General features: G+C 38.3%; 1 protein-coding gene across 2 annotated transcripts in view; it reads left to right on the forward strand.

The window, feature by feature from the left end:
• The window catches only part of ATAD2B (ATPase family AAA domain containing 2B), a 154043-nt gene extending 130907 nt beyond the window's left edge, over positions 1–23136 (forward strand). For both annotated transcript variants that reach the window (XM_007183456.3, XM_007183457.3), the window contains exons 23-28: positions 4871–4993; positions 8183–8320; positions 12091–12774; positions 15659–15786; positions 16071–16199; positions 19275–23136. In XM_007183456.3, the coding sequence (XP_007183518.2) occupies positions 4871–4993; positions 8183–8320; positions 12091–12774; positions 15659–15786; positions 16071–16199; positions 19275–19316 (1244 nt within the window). In that variant the 3' untranslated portion in view covers positions 19317–23136. The remainder of the gene's footprint in view (positions 1–4870; positions 4994–8182; positions 8321–12090; positions 12775–15658; positions 15787–16070; positions 16200–19274) is intronic.
• The last annotated feature ends 523 nt before the right edge of the window (positions 23137–23659 follow it).

Consider the following 23659-nt stretch of genomic DNA (forward strand, 5'->3'; position numbering starts at 1 on the left):
TTGGGTTTTGTTTGTTCTTCTTTCTCTAGTTCCTTTAGGTGTAAGGTTAGATTGTTTGAGATTTTTCTTGTTTCTTGAGGTAGGCTTGTATACCTATAACCTTCCCTCTTAGAACTGCTTTTGCTGCATCCCATAGGTTTTGGATCATCATGCTTTCATTGTAATTTGTCTCTAGGTATTTTTTGATTTCCTCTTTGATTTCTTCAGTGATCTCTTGGTTATTTAGTAATGTATTGTTTAGCCTCCATGTGTTTGTGTTTTTTACTTTTTTTCCCCCTGTGATTAGTTTCTAATCTCATAGCGTTGTGGTCAGAAAAGACCCTTGATATGATTTCGATTTTCTTAAATTTACTGAGGCTTGATTTGTGACCCAAGATGTGATCTATCCTGGAGAATGTTCCGTGCACACTTGAGAAGAAAGTGTAATCTGTTTTTGGATGGAATGTCCTATAAATATCAATTAAATCTATCTGGTCTATTGTGTCATTTAAAGCTTCTGTTTCCTTATTTATTTTCATTTTGGGTGATCTGTCCATTGGTGTAAGTGAGGTGTTAAAGTCCCACACTATTATTGTGTTACTGTCGATTTCCTCCTTTATAGCTGTTAGCAGTTGCCTTATGTATTGAGGTGCTCCTATGTTGGGCGCATATATATTTATAATTATTATCTTCTTCTTGGATTGATCCATTGATCATTATGTAGTGTCCTTCCTTGTCTCTTGTAACATTCTTTATTTTAAAGTCTAATTATCTGATATGAGTATTGCTACTCCAGCTTTCTTTTGATTTCCATTTGCATGGAATATCTTTTTCCATCCCCTCACTTTCAGTCTGTATGTGTCCCTAGGTCTAAAGTGGGTCTCTTGTAGACAGCATATATATGGGTCTTGTTTTTGTATCCATTCAGCCAGTCTATGTCTTTTGGTTGGGGCATTTAATCCATTCACGTTTAAGGTAATTATCGATATGTATGTTCCTATGACCATTTTCTTAATTGTTTTGGGTTTGTTTTTGTAGGTCCTTTTCTTCTCTTGTGTTTCCCCCTTAGAGAAGTTCCTTTAGCATTTGTTGTAGAGCTGGTTTGGTGGTGCTGAATTCTCTTAGCTTTTGCTTGTCTGTAAAGCTTTTGATTTCTCCATCGAATCTGAATGAGATCCTTGCCGGATAGAGTAATCTTGGTTATAGGTTCTTCCCTTTCATCACTAAGTATATCATGCCACTCCCTTCTGGCTTGTAGAGTTTCTGCTGAGAAATCAGCTGTTAACCTTTTGGGAGTTCCCTTGTATGTTATTTGTCGTTTTTCCCTTGCTGCTTTCAATAATTTTTCTTTGTCTTTAATTTTTGTCAGTTTGATTACTATGTGTCTCGGCATGTTTCTCCTTGGGTTTATCCTGTATGGGACTCTCTGTGCTTCCTGGAGTTGGGTGGCTATCTCCTTTCCCATGTTAGGGAAGTTTTCGACTATAATCTCTTCAGATATTTTCTCGGGAACTTTCTCTCTCTCTTCTCCTTCTGGGACCCCTATAATGTGAATGTTGTTGCTTTTAATGTTGTCCCAGAGTTCTCTTAGGCTGTCTTCAGTTCTTTTCATTCTTTTTTCTTTATTCTGTTCCTCAGCAGTGAATTCCATCATTCTGTCTTCCAGGTCACTTATCCGTTCTTCTGCCTCAGTTATTATGCTGTTGATTCCTTCTAGTGTAGTTTTCATTTCATTTATTGTATTGTTCATCTCTGTTTGTTCTTTAATTCTTCTAGGTCTTTGTTAAACATTTCTTGTATCTTCTCGATCTTTGCCTCCATTCTTTTTCCGAGGTCCTGGATCATCTTCACTATCATTATTCTGAATTCTTTTTCTGGAAGGTTGCCTATCTCCACTTCATTTAGTTGTTTTTCTGGGGTTTTATCTTGTTCCTTCATCTGGTACATAGCCCTCTGCCTTTTCATCTTGTCTGTCTTTCTGTGAATGTGGTTTTTTGTTCCACAGGCTACAGGATTGTAGTTCTTCTTGCTTCTGCTGTCTGCCCTCTGGTGGATGAGGCTATCTAAGAGGCTTGTGCAAGTTTCCTGATGGGAGGGACTGGTGGTGGGTAGAGCTGACTGTTGCTCTGGTGCGCAGAGCTCAGTAAAACTTTAATCCCTTGACTGCTGATGGGTGGGGCTGGGTTCCCTCCCTTTTGGTTGTTTGGCCTGAGGCAACCCAACACTGGAGCCTACCCGGGCTCTTTGGTGGGGCTAATGGCGGACTCTGGGAGGGCTCACGCCAAGGAGTAGTTCCCAGAACTTCTGCTGCCAGTGTCCTTGTCCCCACGGTGAGCCACAGCCACCCCCTGCCTCTGCAGGAGACCCTCCAACACTAGCAGGTAGGTCTGGTTCAGTCTCCTATGGGGTCACTGCTCCATCCCGTGGGTCCTGATGCACACACTACTTTGTGTGTGCCCTCCAAGAGTAGAGTCTCTGTTTTCCCCAGTCCTCTCGAAGTCCTGCAATCAAATCCCACTAGCCTTCAAAGTCTGATTCTCTAGGAATTCCTCCTCCCGTTGCCGGACCCCCAGTTTGGGAACCTGACGTGGGACTCAGAACCTTCACTCCAGTGGGTGGACTTCTGTGGTATAAGTGTTCTCCAGTCTGTGAGTCACCCACCCAGCAGTTATGGGATTTGAGTTTACTGTGATTGCACCGCTCCTACCGTCTCATTGTGGCTTCTCCCTTGTCTTTGGATGTGGGGTATCTTTTTTGCCAAGTTCCAGTGTCTTCCTGTGGATGATTGTCCAGCAGCTAGTTGTGATTCTGGTGTTCTCACAAGAGGGAGTGAGAGCACGTCCTTCTACTCTGCCATCTTGGCTCAGATTCTCTTGGATATTTATTAGTCATGTCAAAACTAAAGTCTTTAAACTAGCACGTATCTCTAACTTCTTTTCCTACTTCCTTTCTATTTATTCTCTAGGATTCTTTTTTCCTTTTTTTTTAATTTTTATTTTTGTATGTGGTACTTCCATCCTCCCATTTTTCATGCAGGAAGCTAGGGAATCTTCCTTGATGCTTATCTCATCCCCTCTTTTACCACCAAGTTGTGTCATTGAGAACACATTTCAAAGCTGTAGTCTTCCTTTCCTTCACTACCACCACCATTACCTGGTTCAGTTCTCTCTTCTCTTTTCACTAAAAAGAGCCTTCCGATTATACTCCCTGGTTTTATGCCTGACCCTCTCAATCCAGTCTCTAGGGAACAGCCAGAGAGATCTTTCAAAGATGGGCATTTAAATCATGTAATTTCTCTGCTTGGATCTTTTCAATGACTTTTCATTGCTCTTGGGATAAGATGTAAAATCCTTTCAATATGGTCAGATTCCCGTTTGCCTCTTGCTTATTGTGTTCTAATCACATAGGCTACCTTTCAGTTTCTTAAAATCTCCACGATCTTTTTACTCCGGAACTTTCTCACATGGTATTTTCTGAACCTGCAGTGGTTTTTCCCTTTGTCAGTGGCTACCCCAGTGCATGCTTTAAGTCTCAGCTTAAATGCCACTAATTCAGAGGAGTCTTTCCTGACTTGCCCATTCAAAATTGGTATTCACACCAGTATCCTGTAGATTTTCATCATAGCTGTTACAGGTTTTTTGGGGGGTGAGGGAGGGGTAGGAGGTGTTTATATGTGTATATGAGATTATTTGGTAAAATACCTCTTTCCTATACTATTCTGAAAAGCTCCTTGAAAGTGGAGACCTGTCTGTTTTGTTCACTACTGTGTAGCCATCACCTGACTTACTTCCTGGTACAGTTGACAATATTTATTGAGTGAAAGTTTAGAGAAAATACATTGGAAGGAAATATACCAGTGGGTTGCTTTTTGAGTGCTGCATGTTTGTTTTTATAAGATTTCTACAGTGAGCTATTAGACTTTCTAATAAGAAAAGTTATAAATAAAATACATCTTTATACTTTTTGTCTTTACTAGAGATGAAAAAGCAGATGTTATTTTGTGACTTAGATGCTAGTGCTAAATTGTTACAAATTAAGTGACCTTGATATATTAACTTGACTTTTAATATCTTGGAGTTGCACAGCTCTAGGGAGCACTGTTTATGCGTGTTTTTAGTTAATGAGGACTTCTCTGTTAATGTAAAGCAGAGACTCTTCTTTTAGTACCAATTTTAGGTATAGTTTACCTAGAACAGAGTATGCACTTCTAGATCTACCTGCAATTTATGTCATCTTGCATTCTTATCTTAGAGTGCCTTATTGTATTTGTCTGTTTCTGTCACAACTTTTTAATCAGTCACCCTTACTTTAGCATAGTTTTGACCAGTTTTGTCTCATGGAGAAAATTACGTAAGGTTTTCTGAAATCTCAGTATGGTAGCTCTGGTGCTGGACATATGGTGAATATCCTGTAAATCTTTTAAAATTTTTTATTGAATGTCATACATTTTTGAAAAATATAAAATAAAGCCGTATCTTTGAGGTAATGATTTGTTAAGTAGGCTTAGTACTTTGAAGTTCTGAAAGTATAGTTCTCAGAGGATTGTCAACTTGATTAACTTATTATATTTATTTTTTGCTCATCATTTAAATGAGCTTGCTTCCTGCCTAGAAATGCTTTTCAGTTTTTAAAATTAATTAATTAATTAATTAATTAATTATTTTGATAAAGTCTTTTTAAAAAAATTTTTGTTGGCTGTGTTGAGTGTGTTGCTGTGTGTGGGCTTTTTCTAGTTGTGGCAAGCGGGGGGCTGCTCTTCGTTGAGGTGCCCAGGCTTCTCGTTGCAGTCACAGTTTTATTTAAATGTTTGTGTTCCTTTCCTTTTTAAGATGCCCTTTGTTCATGTTATTTCACTTGTATGTATAATAAATGTATACCAACTTTTTAACAGATAAAATAATTAGGCACAGGGCTTGTACCCTGAAGGACACTGCGCATGCCATCATTGCAGCTGAATTGGATCCAGAATTTAATAAACTCTGTGAAGAAATTAAGGAAGCAAGAATAAAAAGAGGTAAGTTATAGAAATGAACTTGCTACTGAAGAATAAGAGATCATTGAATGTCATTGAATGGTGTTTCTTTACAGTTGCTGGTATTATGAAAATGTATTTTGAGGCCCATCCTTAATTTCTGATATGAAAATGTCATGTAAATTCTCAAAGATGTTTTAAAATTTTACTTTCTATAACAGTTTTAGTGCAAATTACAGAAATAAAGTACTTCTTAGTGAAATTTCTTTTGCAGGCATATATCTTTAGTTATGGATTTCTGTTCTTAAAGGATTTAGATAGGCTTTCATATTTGAAGAGGGTTTATTTTCATCAGTTTATATCTAATACCGATACTTAAAAATTTTTTTTAGGAATACTTTTTTTTTAAACCTATTGGAATTTATGTGCAATTTTGTTAGTATAAACACAGAATTAGCAGATGTGTTTTGTTCGTTCTATATATAATCCTGTCCTTGAGGAACTCACACTTTAGTAGGAGAGAGTAAGTGTAAAACAAATCGAGTATAGTGTGGCATATGCACTGATTGAAGCATGTTCATAGCACAGAGGAGAGGCCTCCTGGTAGGAAACCCAGCATTTTGGTCAGAGTTTGGGGAATGAATATAGAAGTGTTGTCTCTAGTGAAGTAGAGGAAGGGAGGCAGTGACGGAGAAGGAGGAGGTACTGTAAGCACAGCACACTACGTATACAGGCGCAGAGACGTGAAATAACGTGGTGTATCGGAAGAACTGCAAATTGTTTGGTATTGCTAAAGATGTACAGAATGGTGGGAAACAGAGCTCAGAAGGTGAGCTGGGTCCAGGACATTGAAGTTGTGAAGACGCTTTTCTTCCACTGCCTTAGAGAGGCCTTCCCTGGCCACCTAATCTTATTAGGCTCTGGTCACCATAGCACTTGGTATTTTGTTACTGTTGTTGTCTCTCTCCTCCTTATTTAGAATATAAGTGCTGTGAATGTCTTATTCATAGCTCTACTGCAGTCCCTAGAACTATCTCTGGTATACAACAGGCTATTTATAAATATTTGAATGAATCAATGTCATGCTAAGGAGCTTGGACTTTATCCTGTAGGTCAGTGTTTTTTTTTTTTTTAAACTTTGGGTTTGTTTGTTTGTTTGTTTATTTATTTATTTATGGCTACGTTGGGTCTTCATTTCTGTGCGAGGGCTTTCTCTAGTTGCGGCAAGTGGGGGCCACTCTTCATCGCGGTGCGCGGGCCTCTCTTGTTGCGGAGCACAGGCTCCAGACGCGCAGGCTCAGTAATTGTGGCTCACGGGCCTAGTTGCTCTGCGGCATGTGGGATCCTCCCAGACCAGGGCTCGAACCCGTGTCCCCTGCATTGGCAGGCAGATTCTCAACCACTGCGCCACCAGGGAAGCCCAGGTCTATGTTTTTTAAAATGTGTTTGTGTTTATTACCCACATCAGCTTAGAACTAGCAAATTAGATTCTCTGAGAGTAGTAAGGCCGAGAAATCTGCGCTTCAGCAAACTCAAGTGGTTTTTATGTACACTAAAGTTTGAGAACAATTGCCATAGTCAGTAGGATTCATAGAAGTATTTGAAACAGTGGAATGGATTGGTAAATTGCTTTGGCAGCAGGAAATAGCAAGGTCTCAATGTGGCTCGGTCGGAGGATGAGAGACCAGTTAAAAAGCTGTTGGAGCCAGTTTTGAAAACATTTTGGCAGTTTCTAAAAAGTTAAGCGTAATATTTACCATACGACCCAGTGATTTTACTCCTAGGGGTCTACCCAAGAAAGATGAAAACATATGTCCATATAAAGACTTGTACGTGAATGTTCATAGCAGTATTATTCACAACAATTAAAAACCAGAAACAACCCAAATGTCCGTCAACTGATGAATGGGGAAGCAAAACAGGGTATATTGTACAGTGACGTACTGCTCAGCTATAAAAAGGAATAAGGTACTGATACATGGTACAGCATGGATGAACTTTAGAAATGTTATGCTAAGTGAAAGAAGGCAGTCACAAAAGAGCACATATTGCATGATTCCATTTATATGAAATGCTCACAAAAGGCAAGTCTATAGAGACAAAAAGTGGACCAGTGGTTGCCTGGAACAGTTACCTAGATTGGATTGCTGGGGTGATTGCACAGCTCTGTGAATTCACTAAAAATCACTGAATCGTATGCTTAAAATGAGTGATTTTTATGTTGTGTAAATTGTACCTCAGTAAAGCTTTTGGTGGGGGGAGGGCTGTTGGAGTAGTCCAGAGCTTTAATTAGTGAAGTGGGAATGAAGGTAGGATTAACATGAGAGAGATGCAGCTGCAGGGGTGGAGGGCATTGTGAAGGAAAGGAAGAGGCAAAATTGGCTGCCATGTTACTGGTTTAATGACTTAAGTAGATGCTAATACCACCAGTAGAGAGAGGGAATATATAAGGACAGGTTTTTTTTGGTGGGAAAAGAGAAACCAGTTATCTTTAATTTGACCTATCTCTAGGATATCCAGTTGGTGATATCAAGTAGGCAACTGATATGAATCAGAAGCTCAAGAGAGTTTTGGACTAAAGATGTAATTTGGGAATAATTATATAACGCCAGTAGGAGCTGAAGGCATGAATATTTGTGGTGGAAGGTGTAGATTAAAGTGAGAAGAAAAGGGATTCCAGAGACCGCCCTTAGAAACATTTAAGGAAGGCAACATTTAAGGATGGCATAGAAGAAAGAAATCTAGTAAAGAGAATTGAGATGGAATGGTTATTTTTATGAAGATCAGTGCACGAAAACCAAACTTATGCAGTGTGGTGTGACAGCCAGCTAATGTCAGATGGAAACAGTTCATATGAATGGGATTCAGTGGCCCAATATATGCTTATACTTTCTAAGATGGCAGGAATCATGATTTTTAGACTATATATAATCTTACTGTCTCAAAGTCATAAAAATGTGAAATGTATCCCTCTGCAAAGTAAAATGAGTAAACACAGGGCCCTTTGGGGAGTAAGTGTAAATAAGCATGGCCTGCCATTTTATTTTTATGCTTTTATATCTAGTTTCTTTCCCATCTTAAATCAAAAGATACTATTTCATCCGAATTACAAACTGTCCAAGTATAATTAATGACGTTAAAATTCAGTTTTGTATTTCAGACTTTTTTTAACCTTGTTGGTTTATGTAGCTGGGAATATTTAAATAGGTATTGCTTATCTTCTGCTTGCAGGCTTATCGGTAACAGCAGAACAAATAAATCCTCATGGTACTGGAGCTCGAAAGGCGGAAACTAGAGTTGAAGAGGCATTTCGGCACAAACAAAGAAATCCAATGGATATCTGGCACAGCTCTGCAAATAAATGTGCATGTGAGTATTTGAGATCATGTTATCCAGTAGTGGGAACAACTGCGAATGAGGCAGATGTGTTAGGAATTGGGCACATATACCAAAGGGCTGCTAAGAGCTTGTGGGGTAAAATGCTGAATCAGAATACATTTCTTTAACCTTATTTGCTTTTCTCCTATCTCCATTCAGTGCTTGCTGTTGTAATTGAACTAGATTTGAATATCTTCAGTTTTAAACTTTGGTTTTTAGATAGAGATGTGGAGCCAGTAGATTTTTTTATCCACCCCACCTCCAACCCCTTGCTGTATGTTATGCGAATGTTCTTGTTATGGTAGGAAATGGAAACTCTGGCTTAGGAGAGTGACTGAATTGACAGCAGGAAGTTGATTTTTCTGAGAAAAATCTGTGTAGCCTTCTTTAACTGGTTTTGTTTAAGTCAGATGTATTTAGAGGGGGAAAATTCAGTGTTCTGGGTTCTCCTCACTTTTCCTCACTCATGGTGATCTGTAAAATTTCTAAAAGACAAATGTTAATAAACACAGCATCTTCCTAATAACAATCTTTATGTTTCACTAAAGATAGCCATCTTTGGAAGATATACGCTGTTCTTCTGATATAAAGGTGGTAATTCTGCTCCAACTGTCAGTAAAGATGGCCATAATAAGTTCTTTCACCAGTGGCATTGAATTTGAATGAATGAACCAGACTCAGTTTTTTTTTATCTTGTTCTCTTTGTGATAAGTGGCATTCATGTGTGAGAACATTTGAAGGACTTAATGGTGCATTTAGTTCCATGAAACTGATTAAGCTATTTATCCTAGTTGTACCTTGGATCGTGACCTGGATTCTGTAACACAGCACTCTAATTTAAACCTTGAAATCCCTACATTCTCTGCAACTGATAAAAATATTTACTAACTAAAACACATTGAATATTGGCCTCAAGCAGTTTTAATTTCCTTTAAGTATTAAAATATTATTGTAATCTACAAATGTGAGGCCTGTTTTCTCTTACCAGTAGATGGCATATGTGACTCATCATTTGTCTGTTTTACATTAAGTTACTTAAATCATATGTCTAAATCTCCCTTTGGAAGAGTTGCTTTTCTAAGGTCTTAGTTTTGGAAACAAACTCAGAGATGTTATAAAACTTGATTTTAAAGATTGTGCCTCTAAATGGGCTTTTCACACAAAGCACCCTTGAAAAAGGAAGTGGGTATATTAAAGATTAGTTCTGTAAATATATACTGCCACATGCCAGGTGCTGTGGGGATAGAGCAGTGACTAAAACAAAAATCCCTATTCTTGTGGCACGTATATAACCAATTCCTCTTATTTTACCAAAATCATACTAAGCATTAGAAGTGCTTATAAAAGGACGGGGAAAATATCTCTAGTTTGACCTCTCCCCAAATAAGAACATTTTCTTTTTCGTAGCTGGGATGAAAGCATTAGAAATAAACTTACTTCAGAAGGGCTCCTAACCTTTGCTTAGGGTATGAGTACATTTTAAGTAATTGAGCTGGCTCCTGATCAGGCAGGGTCCAGCCTCTTGCTGTAGGGCTCCATGGCGTAGTGAGGAAAGAAAAAGGGAACCTCTTGTACCTTCGGTTATTGCAGAATAAGCAGGGACACAATGTCAGGAGTGACTTGTCAGGTAGTAAAACCTAACAGTTCTACATTTTAGAGAAAGAGCAAGCTGAATACTTCTCTTACACTTTTAATGTGGGCTGGATTAGTTTTTCATGTAAGTAATAGAATGCTTATGAATGCCTATCACTATAGCCTGTGCTTTTAAAAGTAGACTAATATAGAAATTTCATCTCCAATTACCCTATAACTGTAAATTGTAAAAATAGAAATTAATAGGGGATAAAGGAATGGAGAGATGATGGTAATGATAGTACAGTTTTGAAGGCAAAATAAATTTTGAGCCAAGTGACTAAATAACTTGAATTTTGGAAATGATTTTAGAAACCTTTAGTAGATTTATTCTTAGATGAGAAAGAAGAGTGATAGTTATGACAAAATTTGTCAACACTTGTGAATACCTTGGTGTCTTTACAGAGACTCAGTAAGGATTAAAGATGAAAGGATGGGAAAAGTATGTAAACACACTATATACTGTTGCTAGATCACAAGTTCATATTAAGTGCTAGAGTAAAGAAGTGAGGGTTGTCTTAAGACCAGATTCTCCTCTATTTGCCTTTCAAAAGCAGTTGTTTTTTTTTTAAATTTTTATGTATGTATGTATGTATGTATGTATGTATGTATGTATGGCTGTGTTGGGTCTTCGTTTCTGTGCGAGGGCTTTCTCCAGCTATGGCAAGTGGGGGCCACTCTTCATCGCGGTGCGCGGGCCTCTCACTATCACGGCCTCTCTTGTTGCGGAGCACAGGCTCCAGACGCGCAGGCTCAGTAATTGTGGCTCACGGGCCTAGTTGCTCCGCGGCATGTGGGATCTTCCCAGACCAGGCCCGAACCCGTGTCCCCCGCATTGTCAGGCAGATTCTCAACCACTGCGCCACCAGGGAAGCCCTCAAAAGCAGTTCTTAAACTGTGGATTAAACAATCTACACTTAGTGGTCTCATATTTGTATTTTCTTTTTAAAATGTCTTTGCCCAGGAAGCTTTCAACATTGACATATTAAAAATATACATTATCTCTTTTAAAATTAAGCCAGATTTGACATTACATTTATAGCCTTGGAAAAAAATGAATTATTTTTACTCTGATGGCTTTCAACAAACTAATGTTTAGAATTCGGTGTTCGACACCAGAAGTGATAGGTCTCTAGCTTAACTAGTTTGCTTTAATAACTTTGTATTTAAATTTCTTTGTGAAAATGTCCCACATTGCAAAAGAAAACTTAACTTTTTATTTAAGGGACAATGGGATCGACTTGCATAACCAGCTACCTTTGATACATACATGGGAAATTAATGATTCCTGGGTCCATCATTACCTGGAAGTACCAGCTATCTACTCGTAAAAGCTCATGATAGTTTCTAACATCTAAGAGTGTAGTCCCTAGAACTTCTGTAGGTCTCCCGTTTCACATAACTGACCAAATATTTATTTTCATTGTTTGTTAATGTTGTTGCTGCCTTGATAGCAGAGGGCTTAATTTTTCTACATATTTTCAAATAACAACTTTGCAAGAAATTGATCCTGATAGGTGAACCATTTGTGGTAGATGGCTAACAGCTGGCTAACCACATTGTCTATATAACCTTCATAGGGCTTCTATTTCTTCTGGAAGGAGAGGCAGTAGAGATTGCTTTGTAGGGATACCTGTAACTATTCTCTCTTCATATAGTGGATAATACTTTAATTTTCTTTCATGGTTTAGGAGCTTTTGGGTGATGTTGCTGGCAAAGCACTCATCTTCCTGGTGGAAGTCCAGGGCTATAGCCCCAAACCTTCCAGGCAGCTTGGTAATGTGGTCATTCCTTAAATGTGTGTATAGTACGCTTGGCCCCTGTATGTTAGGAATTAGGAACAGCTATAAAGTAGAATCCAGGGCAGTGGTAAAAAGTGAGTGCTGAGTAAACTCATATAGGAAATAAATTTAAATTTCTTTCATTCTTCAGAGTTCATCCCTGACTTCATATCCATTTTACTTGTAGTTTGTGAGGATTAGTCAGCATGGATGTCAAGAGCTAAGTAGTTTTTGTCTGTGTTACGCTAGTATGGGTTTACTTTTGTTTGGGTCTTATTTAATAAACATTTGTAAAACAAGCATTGCATTCCAAGTTCTACATATCTTTTTCCCTTCTTTGTAAAATAGTTCGAGTTCGGAGAAAATCAAGGCGGCGATCACAGTGGGGTAAAGGAATTATTAAGAAAAGGAAAGTCAATAATTTAAAAAAAGATGAAGAGGACACCAAATTTGCTGACTATGAGAATCATATGGAGGACAGGAAATTGCTAGAAAATGGAGAGTTTGAGGTAAGCACTGACTGCCATGAAGAAAATGGAGAGGAGACTGGAGACTTATCTATGACCAATGATGAATCATCGTGTGACATCATGGACATGGACCAGGGGCAGAGGCTTAACAACGGAGCGGGCACAAAAGAGAACTTTGCATCTACTGAAGAGGAAAGTTCAAATGAGTCTCTACTCGTCAACAGCAGCAGTTCTCTAAATCCAGAACAGACATCTAGGAAAGAGTCTTTCCTTAAAGGAAGCTGTCTAAACGGCGAGGTCTCCACTGACAGTTTTGAAGGAATACCACTTCTGGAGTGTCAGAATGGCAAAGCTGAAGTAGTTTCTTTCTGTGGTAGTGGAGACAAATGTAGTTCTGAACAAAAGAATCTTCTGGAGGACCAGTCAAAAGAAAAACCAGAAACTTCAAAAGAAAATCATGGAGATGATCCTGAGAAACTAGAGGCAGTGGAATGTAGCAATAATGAGAAGTTCGAACCTGGCCCTGATGCGGAGGTTAAAGATGCAGAACTGGATAAAGAAGGTAGAGCTAATGTTTTAAAATTTTTCCTGAAGGTTTTAACTCCAGAGTTAATTAAGTGCATATTTTATCTGGCCCCCAGTAGCAATAGTTGATAAATAATTATACCCCTTTGAGACTCTGTTGCAGTTTTCACCCCTTTCCCTAGAAAAGTGTACACATGCATAATAAATTTTGGTGAATGTCTCAGAGGGTTTGTGGTCCAGAATGCATTGCTTACCTGGCTGCTTCCTCTTCTGCCTCCCACCTGATTATCACCCCTGTCCTAATGGATGTATGACTAAAAGCTGAGTAGATCCACAAGTGTTAAGAAGATGGATTTCTAACAGAAGGATTATTGGGGTGGGGTGGGGGTGGGTGAGAAGACTTGGATACTGTAGCAGTATGGTATAGTAAAGTCATATAAACCCACATTAAATTACCACTCCTGTTCATTATAATCATGTGACTCTGAGCTAGTTGCTTATATTCTCCAACCCCGTGTCCTTTATCTTCTAAATTAAACTTCAGAATGGTGTCACTGCAGGGATTATATAAATCATGTATATTAATCGTCTCTCCTGGTACCTGGCACATACTAAGGTATATTCATGCCAGGCGGTCACTGTTAGTTGAATCTGAGGGATGTTTAGTCTAGGAGACTCTATCTATACGACCAGTGGTGGAAGAAAGCAGCAGAATCCTCACTGTCAAAGTTACTTTATTCTCGCAGAGTCAGAGCACTCTGCCCACTCCTGACTTGCTTTGGGTATATGATTCTTTTAAGAAGCAGCAGAAAGGGGGAGTTGAGGGTTTCTGGCCCCGCTTTGTTGTTTATCATTATTCTTTAGCCCATAGTGAAATGGGGTGATTTAGAGATCTACTCTGCTCAGTGTACTGAATTTCCTTTCCAAATAAGCACTCTTCTTATACCAGGTTATCTTGAAATTGTATCATGCTCTCTAAATTGTGTGGAGTGTATAGTGTTAGCCTGGGATTTGGGCTATGTGAGAAAAGTTTTTTAATACCAGTTTTTTGAGCCCTCCAGTAGAATTAGAGAGTAGGATGGTATTATTCAAAGTCTTAGAATTCTTTTAATGGATAAAGAGAGAGGTACGGTTCTTAAATGCTGCCTGTTGAGAATTTTTCTTTTTCTCCAATGTTTAATAATAGCAAGCAATTTTAAGAGCATTATTTATCCTGGGCTATCATATAGACAGAACTTAAAAAAATGTGTTGAAGCTAGAGTTAAGTAATGAATGGGGCAGAGTGGGGAAAATGGAGAGATTCCTGTTATGAGGCAGAGTGGGTGGGGAGGAGAAGTTCTTTTTAATGCTAGTTCACTATGAGATTTTAGTAAGCTGCAGAAAAGGTTTAAATGAATATTATGTTCAACTGGTGATCTAAAAGCTTTAAAGATATTTGTTGTGTAAAAGCTTTACTGGAAGCTTTCATTTGTAACTGTCAGGGCAATGTAACCTAGTGTAGTGGTTCCTAATTCAGGTTCTTGGGCCTCTAGAAGTCCATGGATGTAATAATGAGGATCCGTATGGTCTTAACAAAACTCCTAGCATATATTAATTGAACTATAAATAAAGGCTTTCACTCTAAAGGCTTTCTGAAATATAAAATTTCTCTGGTATATCAGGGTATATGTTTTTTTTTTTAATTAATTAATTAATTTATTTATTTTTGGCTGTGTTGGGTCTCCATTTCTGTGCGAGGGCTTTCTCCAGTTGTGGCAAGCGGGGGCCACTCTTCATCGCGGTGCGCGGGCCTCTCACTATCGCAGCCTCTTTTGTTGCGGGGCACAGGCTCCAGACATGCAGGCTCAGTAGTTGTGGCTCACGGGCCCAGCTGTGCCACGGCATGTGGGATCTTCCCAGACCAGGGCTCGAACCCGCGTGCCCTGCATTAGCAGGCAGACTCTCAACCACTGCGCCACCAGGGAAGCCCAGGGTATATGTTTTTGAAGGCAACATTTTGGTTCTTTTATTATTTATCTATATAGCAGGCATTGAGGAAAAGGAATTGTTTAAAGACTTGGGACTAAGAGGACTAATGCAGGAGGGAGGAGGGAGGAGGAAGGGTCTCCTTAGTGGCCCTGAGCATGGGCCAGATCCTGTATCAAGTTCTGAAACAGTCCAAGTTTGTCCTTGTGTTCCTCCCCCCTCGGCCTCCTCTAAGAGTGCTCCTGCTTAGGGAGCGTAAGGCTTGATGGTTTACCTGCCCTCCCTACCCATCACAGTGCCGGGCGCTGTCAAGTTATACGCAGCGACCTCACAGTTTCTGTTTTTTCAGTGTGGCTGGTCTCAGCAAGATGTTGGGAGGAAAGTAATTTAGATTATACTAATTCACTCTAAGGTAGTAGGGAAGGACACTAGACCTTTTGCATTTTTAATGGGTTTATATTTTTAAGAGAAAATTTTGTGTAATACAGGCAGTATAACAGAGAAAAGTAAGACATTTCAGGCAATGTTGAAGAAAATGTTTTGCATTGGGAGGCAAATACGAGGCAGGTTGGCCTCACTTTATGTTAGTATCTGCTTTTCTAGGTTGCTTCCTTTCTTCTAGTTCTGAGAGCTCCAGATTTTAAAATGATTATCATACAGAGAATGAAGACAGTTTATAAGTTACTGCTTAGAGCTGAAGATTACTCTTATCTTCCTTTTAGGGGATATGTTTGTTAAGATGATATTCTGGTATGACTTGGCTTTCGTAGTTGTGGTCTAGTTCTCTTTTATCTGGGATGCTTAGTCTTACCCCCCTCAAAAAAATAATTTATTATTTAAAGAATTACACCCTTATTCCAAAAGGATTTGTGGTGGGTAAAAGAATGTATAATTGTTTGTCTGATTTTTCTTAACTTTTATTTGCTGCGGTGCTTTTTTTTTTTTTTCAATTGTAGGTGCTTCTAAAGTAAAGAAATATCGTAAGTTAATTTTAGAGCAGGCAAAAACAACAAGCCTGGAACTGGTTCCAGAAGAGCCATCTGAGCCTGTGCCACCTCTTATAGTTGATCATGAGAGATTGAAGGTAAGCTTAGCTCTTCCCAGGCAGTTTTAAATGAATGGAAATAAAGCTAGTTTTGATAATCTTTTGCTTTAACCTAGGAATATAAGTACTTTAGGGCTGCTAATGAAAAAGAGTTGTGTGTGTTTTGAGGGGTTTAGAAATATGAGAATGTTCTTGGTAATAAACTAAGCCCTGGAATCTTCTAAACTCAGGTGTCACTATTACACCATAGCATGTGGAACCGTTTCAGTTTGAACAATGAAATCAAATTTCATTTTATTCTTTTTTCTCTTAATTTTTCTTAGAAATTGCTTGATTTGTTGGTAGATAAAAGCAACAATCTGGCAGTTGATCAACTTGAGAGATTATATTCTCTTCTTAGTCAGTGCATCTACCGTCACCGTAAAGATTATGACAAATCACAACTTACAGAGGTGAGTGCTTATTAGTTCATCTGTGGAATAAACAAATATGTGCTTTTACTTGTCCCAAAGAAAAGAGGAAAAAAAAAAGTTATTTTAGTCTAAATCTTTCACCAAGTAACTGAAGAGTGGTTTGAAGATTTAAGATTAGAAGAATCATTAAGAGTTACAAAAATATACTCCTGGTACCATTTTGTCTCAGGACGACAGAAGTAATCTGGGATTCTTTGTTTATCAAAACACAGAGATTCATGGTTGGCAGATACACAGGTGAGCATGTCACAGCTCTCCCCTCCCTTACTTATCACTGACTTGACCGATTAAGCATATCACTTGGGCCTATTGAATGTGAGCATGGCCTCACGGTCCGTGTTACCACTGCTCCCTAGGCAGCCACTGCTGGTTAAAAGGAGTTGGCATGGGCCATGAGACTTACTGGCCACCCTATTAATGATTGGAAGAGAACTTAGAAGTCATCTCATTTAATCAGATCCAGTCCTGTGAAATAACCACATGAAGGAGTGGTTGTCCTTGTGCTTAGACACTTTAGAGGTGAACCATTCGCTTTCTGGACAACTCTGGGCCATAAGAGAGTTTTTTATAAATACGAGCTTATATCTCTATTCATATAATTTACATGATTAAGTCACACTTCTTTTTGAGGTCATCTGAGCAAATAAAATAAGACAAAAGTCTCTGCTCTCAAGAAGTATTTCTAGTAAAAGATTTGTGTGTAGAGGATGTGATTATTTTGCATGTGTAATAAAGAATATAAGCATACCTTGCTTTATTGCACTGTGCAGATATTGCGTTCTTTGCAAATTGAAGGTTTGTGTCAACACTGCCATTTTCCAGCAGCATTTGCTCACTTCGTGCTTCTGTGTTAACATTTTGGTAATTCTTGCAATATTTCAGACATTTTCATTATTGTATTTGTTATGGTGATCTGTGATTAGTGATTTTTTAAAAATAAATTTATTTATTTATTTATTTACTTATTTATGGCTGTGTTGGTTTTTTGTTGCTGCCCGCGGGCTTTCTCTAGTTGCGGCGAGTGGGGGCTACTCTTCGTTGCAGTGCGCGGGCTTCTCATTTCAGTGACTTCTCTTGTCACGGAGCACGGGCTCTAGGTGCGCGGGCTTCAGTAGTTGTGGCCCGCGGGCTCCAGTAGTTGTGGCTCACGGGCTCTAGAGTGCAGGCTCAGTAGTTGTGGCGCATGGGCTTAGTTGCTCTGTGGCATGTGGGATCTTCCTGGACCAGGGCTCGAACCCATGTCCCCTGCATTGGCAGGTGGATTCTTAACCACTGTGCCACCAGGGAAGTCCCTGTGATTAGTGATCTTTGATGTTATTGCAAAAAGATTACGACTTGCTGAAGGCCCAGATGATGGTTAGCATTTTTTTAAGAAATTTTTTAAAGCATTTTTAAAATTAAGGTGTATACATTGTTCTTTAGACATAATGCCATTACACAGTATAGTGTAAACATAACTTTTATATGCACTGGGAAACTAAATAATTTGTATGATTTACTTTATTTGCTTTCGTCTGGAACGTAACATCTCGGGGGTATGCCTGTATTGGACTTGAATCAAAGCAAGAGAGCATTTAAAAGTTACTTTGTAATCACATTTTTATGAGTCACATTTTTACGAATCTATACTGACCTTATACAATATATAGAAATAACAGAAATAAAAACGTCACCCATATCCCACCAGTTAGAGGAAACTAATCAGCGTTAATCTTTTAGAATATCTTCCATCCTTTAAAAATGTCTAGATGTACATAATGTGTATAAAAGTGTGAATATATATTTAAAAATTGGGATAGTATTGGATATTGTATTTTATAACAGAACTTTTCTCCTACTCAGTAACATGATGAAACATTTAGCAGAAGTAATTTTGATTGGTCATTTATAAGAACTTTTTGATCAGATGATAATCTGTTAGTATGGCCTGTTAGTTCTGTAGAGAGGTAGGATATAATTTCTTTGGAGGTGTTTAAAGATGGACGGGAAAACCAAATGTCTTAGTTTTTTTTTTTTTTAATTAATTTATTTATTTTTGGCTGCGTTGGGTCGTTTCTGTGCGAGGGCTTTCTCTAGTTGCGGCAAGTGGGGGCCACTCTTCATTGCAGTGCACGGGCCTCTCACTGTCGTGGCCTCTCTTGTTGTGGAGCACAGGCTCCAGACGCGCAGGCTCAGTAGTTGTGGCTCGCGGGCCCAGTTGCTCTGCGGCATGTGGGATCTTCCCAGACCAGGGCTCAAACCCGTGTCCCCTGCATTGGCAGGCGGATTCTCAACCACTGCACCACCAGGGAAACCCTTAGATGTATTTGACATTTGCCCATCTGAATGTAATGTGTGGGGTAGAGTTCTTTACTTTTTAAAAATTCTAGAACTTCTTTGTTCACATGCTTGACATTTGATGAGCGTGAATGGATTGAATACTCTTCAGCAGTTGAAACATCTTGCAGTATGGGTCTTGGAACCCTGTAATCTAGGGGTCTCATTTAGGAGAGAAGGAATCTATAGCAGAATCACCAGTGAGTGGCATTCCTGGTGTTGATGGCATCGACTCTTTCTGGCTTTTTTTTTTTTTTTTTTCTTTTTTAATTTCAGCTCTGATTGAAGTGAGTAGCACTGGGAGCAGGGTGCGTTTTACTTTGGGTACCAGTTTTATTATACTGAATACATTCATTTTGCTTTGGGAGTCAGTCGAATATAATGAGTCAGGAAGGGTGCAGGCTCTGGAGTGAGGCTACCTGTATTCAAATCCTGGCTGCTGTTTTTAGCTGGCAGAGTGCTTATGCGTGTCAATTTCTTAGTACCGCATTCGGCACAGTAAGTACTCACCGTTGCTGGCATCATCCTCATTAGCCTAAATGTAAAATAGGAGGCATTTGGAAGTGTCTAGGGCAGATAGCCTTACACAGTAGCTATGGTATTGTAATCAGGAATATATTTAAAGCTTAACTTTGTATCTAAAATTCTTTATCTAGAAAGTTAATTTGAAGTGAATTTTTCTGTAATGCTTTTGTCTTTCCTTTAATAGATAACATGTACTTTTTTCCCCCCTTATAGGAGATGGAAAGAACAGTTCATATGTTTGAGACATTCCTATGAACCTTTCAAGAAGAGTGGTTTATCCTCTCCAATCTGCTCCTGCCAGAGCAGTCTTCTGAGCCATTCAATTTCAAATCGCACCAATTATGTGCAGAGCCTTGGTGTAAAGTGCTCTCTCACTCATTCTTTCTCTCTGTTGAATTTGGTGCTATTGTCTCAGGTACCTGAAACCAACCAGCCTACAAGAACCAAACAGAACTTCAGAAACATGTTGTATTTTCCACAAATAAAAAATACAACCCCACAGATTGGAGATTTTGGTGCTACAGAAACTGCTCTCACTTCTGCTCCTCTTTTTGTGCACTCTCTTTTGGAGACCTCTCTTAGGGAGCAGACCAGCAAACACGAGGAAACTGGATGGGGCAGTTCTAAGTGTGTTGAATTGTTTAAACAGTGGGCAACCTGTACCCCCCCCCCCGCCCCCCTTTTATCGTATTTGTTTTTATTTTTTCTTCTGGGTAACGGACTGAAGCCTGTTTTAAAGTTGGCTATGGTATATTCTGGTGGGAAACTGAAGAAACTGGATAAAATTAGATTAGGCTCTTTAGAACTGCCTTTAATGTGCCTTTTTATTCGAGAAAGATAAGGCTAAACACAAGGATGGGCTTACTTGTAGCAAATGAATTAGAATGTTTTCTTTGGTCACAACCCTGAAAATAAGTTTTGATACTCTGTATCATTAAGAGGCAACCAGTGTTTTGGTATAAAATGCCTATCTTGTTTTCAAAACTCGATCAAGACAGTGGTTAAGCCACATAATATACTAAAATGGTAAGTTTTCCTGTATGGTCCGTTTCTGTTTAAGAAACATATAATAAAACAACAACAAAAAAAAATTCACAGGCCATCAAAAAACACACACCCTTTTTGGTATGGATGACAATGATGGTCAGAAAATAGAGTGACATTCTGTTTTCTTCTGTCAATGGCAGTTTAATAGTTATTCATGTTTGAGTTCCCCGAGAAGAATGATTTTCATGTATACTAAATTGTTACAGTTTTGGTTTAAAGCCAGGACTTGCCAAATGGACAGAAAAGAGAGGAATTTGTCAGAAGCTCCATAAAATTCATTTTCTATATGCATAGTTGCAAGTGAGCTCTGGTATGGTCCTTGAATAACAGTATTAATGTTTAAATCCCTTATCATAAGCTTACCTTCACAACTATTCATTTTGATTGGAACCTGTTTTGGATCTTGTTAAGCGATTTCTGTGACTTGTACTTATCTAAAATTAATTATGGGTTACTAGTTTTACACAAACTTTCTACAAATTCAGAGACACAGTCTAGGCAGTTGCAAAGAGACAAAGGGAGTGCAGTGACATTTTTTATCAGATGATTTTTAAACAAAAAAGTAGAAAATTTTGACAAGTTTTCTTGATATCTTCATTCATTATAGCTGTTAGCTGCAGGTGTGTCTTTACAATATATGCAACACATGTAGTTTGGGTTTTAATTAGAGCAAACGGTCTTGGACTACTGCAGAGATACTGAGCTACCTCAGCTTTTTGTATTTTAGTTACCAACAGTGTCTACAGAGTTCTGTATTCACTTTGCCACCGTTTACATGCTGAAGCTAAGGTACTTGTCTCCTCGTCTCTGGCTTTGTAGGGTGCTGGACGCCAGCGCAGAAAGCACACTTGGGCCAAGGCTACTGCAGTAATCTGAAGTGCTTCTTTGCATTTACATTAACATTTTATGCCTTCTAATTCTAGTTTAATTTTTAAATAATGCCACTTGTTTTCTTTATACCTAGGAAGTTTTCATAATATTCAGTTAGTCATATATAATTCAAGATACTACCCATGTAGACACACTGTATTTTAAGGTGGGCAAGTGCGATTAACGATGAACCAATTTTAAAGGGGAGGTTATTTGAAACCTCTAATTTGATTATTGGGAGGATTTTCATGCTTACTTTAGTATTTATTACCATCATACCAGTTCAAGCTATTTTACAGTCTAATACATTAGCATTTTGTATTTTGATGGAAATTGTTACAGAATTTAAAGATTTGATGAAATAAGATGTAGCAGATTTTTTGTAGCAAGTTTCTGGTAAAAGGGTTTTTTGCAAGTCTCAGGTTCTTGCTGCACTATTTTTCTTTAAATATTTATTCCAGTTACTCTAATTCAGAAGCATTCTGTTCAAGTAACAGCAGCACTTGTGAATGGAAAAAAAAAATGCATATGTTCTTAGTAGTTTACTAAATTTGTACAAGTTAATTAAGATCTTAGCCATCAGTGAGTTTGACAAGGGAAATTTATTTCTGTTTAGCATTAAAATGCTTCCAAAAGATCAAGCTTTTTAATTTTAACCTTGATATAGATGGAGAAATAGGCAGCAACCTCAGTATGATAGGAACTGCCACTTTGAACAGTTTAGGTCTTAAAGAGAAAGCCAATCTAATGCCAAGGGGAGAAAAATGAGGTGAAATTGTACCAACTCCTCTGGCCCCTTTCCCCCCACATACTATACCAGTTTTTCTTATTTTACAGATACCTGGTGGTTCTATAGTTTAAAGCAGCTTGTGAAATTATCCAAGTGGACTCAATTTTGTTTACCTTTCTGTAAGTTCTTAATTTTTGCCTTATAGCATTGGCAAAAATATGTACAAATTGACCTCTGTTCTTATTTCCTATTGTGAGCATTATAAATGATAAGCTCCTGTGTAAAAACCTTGCTCTCAGATCACTAAAATACGTATCACGGCACAGCCCAACAGTAGTTAATGCTCAGCTGTGGGGACCATAGGAGCCTTTCGAAGACGATGGAACCGTACTAGGGTTGAAACTGATGGCTGTGGAATTGTGTTTTTGAGCTTGAATCTCACCTGTGATTAATTTTTTGTTTGTTTGTTTTATGTCCTTTCGTGACTTGATTTTTCTCATATGCCAATGTATTTGTAGGTTTACTGGATTTTATTTTTAGGGAGTGGGGTGGTAATATCTTCCCATTTTTTGATTAAGTTGGTTCAGCTATGGTGCTATTCGGTAGGTATCTTCAGTGTCAGGTCCCGTAGCTGAATGCCATTGTTATTATAATTATTATTTGTAATCACATTGTAAGCTTGAATTTGGACTTGTACCTACATCTTTTGTTATTTTGTACATTTGGTTATTTAGACTTTGGGAGTCCTCTTCGGTTTCAGTCATGTATGTCTACTTTGCAGATTAAGTAGACTTCATCAACTATGGTCTGTTTTGGGTTTGTAGTTTAATTTAGAATTGTGTTAAGTTGATATTTCGCATCTGACTTCATTTTACATTAGTTTGAAATAAATTATTTAATTTTTGAATTCTGGAATTTTGAACATTTACTGTAATTTGTAATATAACTGCTGTGAAATACTTGAATAAAGATGACAAGAAAAACATGTCTTTCTTTAGCTTAATTACGATTACTGTTGGCTGCAAATGCAATGCTACTTTTCTAGCTGAACTCATTTTGTAGCTAGGGCGTATTGATGTTTATTAAGCACGCCAAAAATCTTGTTATATGATTCTTTTAGATTTTAGTAGCCCTCAGTATTTTTTATCTAAAAGTTTTTCTGTTGAGAAAGTGTGGTTTTAACTTCAGTTGAAGATTGTCTAAAAGTCGTTGTATAGAAGCAAATGGATTACTTCTGAAATTTGTTTTTCTAATTGGAAGACTATGCTACAATATACGATCAGGTAGTATGGTTCACTTATTCTATACTGTTTTCTCTTTGATCAGGTAGTTATCAGTGTATTTTGAACAATACATAGAATTTAAATGTGGAGAGAGATTTCATACCAGAATTTTGAGGGGCTTGTTGCTTTAAGCGAATAGAATGTTCTTGGCTTTAGATTGCCCATGTTTCTGCTGTCTGCCGTGAGACACCTTTTCATGTCCCAAGATTAGTATACTAATCTTCCTGTGTATAAATCTTTAATTTTCTCTTTTTCCTTTTTTTTTTTCACAGTAAAAAGGAACTGTTTGAATTTGAGTAAGACTTTGTTTTTCTTGGTTTTACAGATTGTATAATTTTTACTTTTTTTTTTTTTTTTTGATATTCATTCATTTACCTATCTATTTTTGGCTGCATTGGGTCCCAGCAGCGGCACACAGGATCCCTTGTTGCAGCGCACGGACTTCTCTCTGGTTGTGGTACATGGGCTCCAGAGCACGTGGGCTCTGTAATTGTGGCGTGTGGGCTCAGTAGTTGTGGCACACAGGCCTGGCTGCCCCGCAGCATGTGGGATCCCAGTTCCCCGACCAGGGATCAAACCCACGTCCCCTGCATTGGAAGGTGGACTCTCAACCACTGGACCACCAGGGAAGTCCCTAATTTTTACTTTTGATTGTCTATATCAAAAGA

The sequence above is a fragment of the Balaenoptera acutorostrata genome, chromosome 12, assembly GCF_949987535.1.
Source record: "Balaenoptera acutorostrata chromosome 12, mBalAcu1.1, whole genome shotgun sequence".
Taxonomy (NCBI): domain Eukaryota; kingdom Metazoa; phylum Chordata; class Mammalia; order Artiodactyla; family Balaenopteridae; genus Balaenoptera; species Balaenoptera acutorostrata.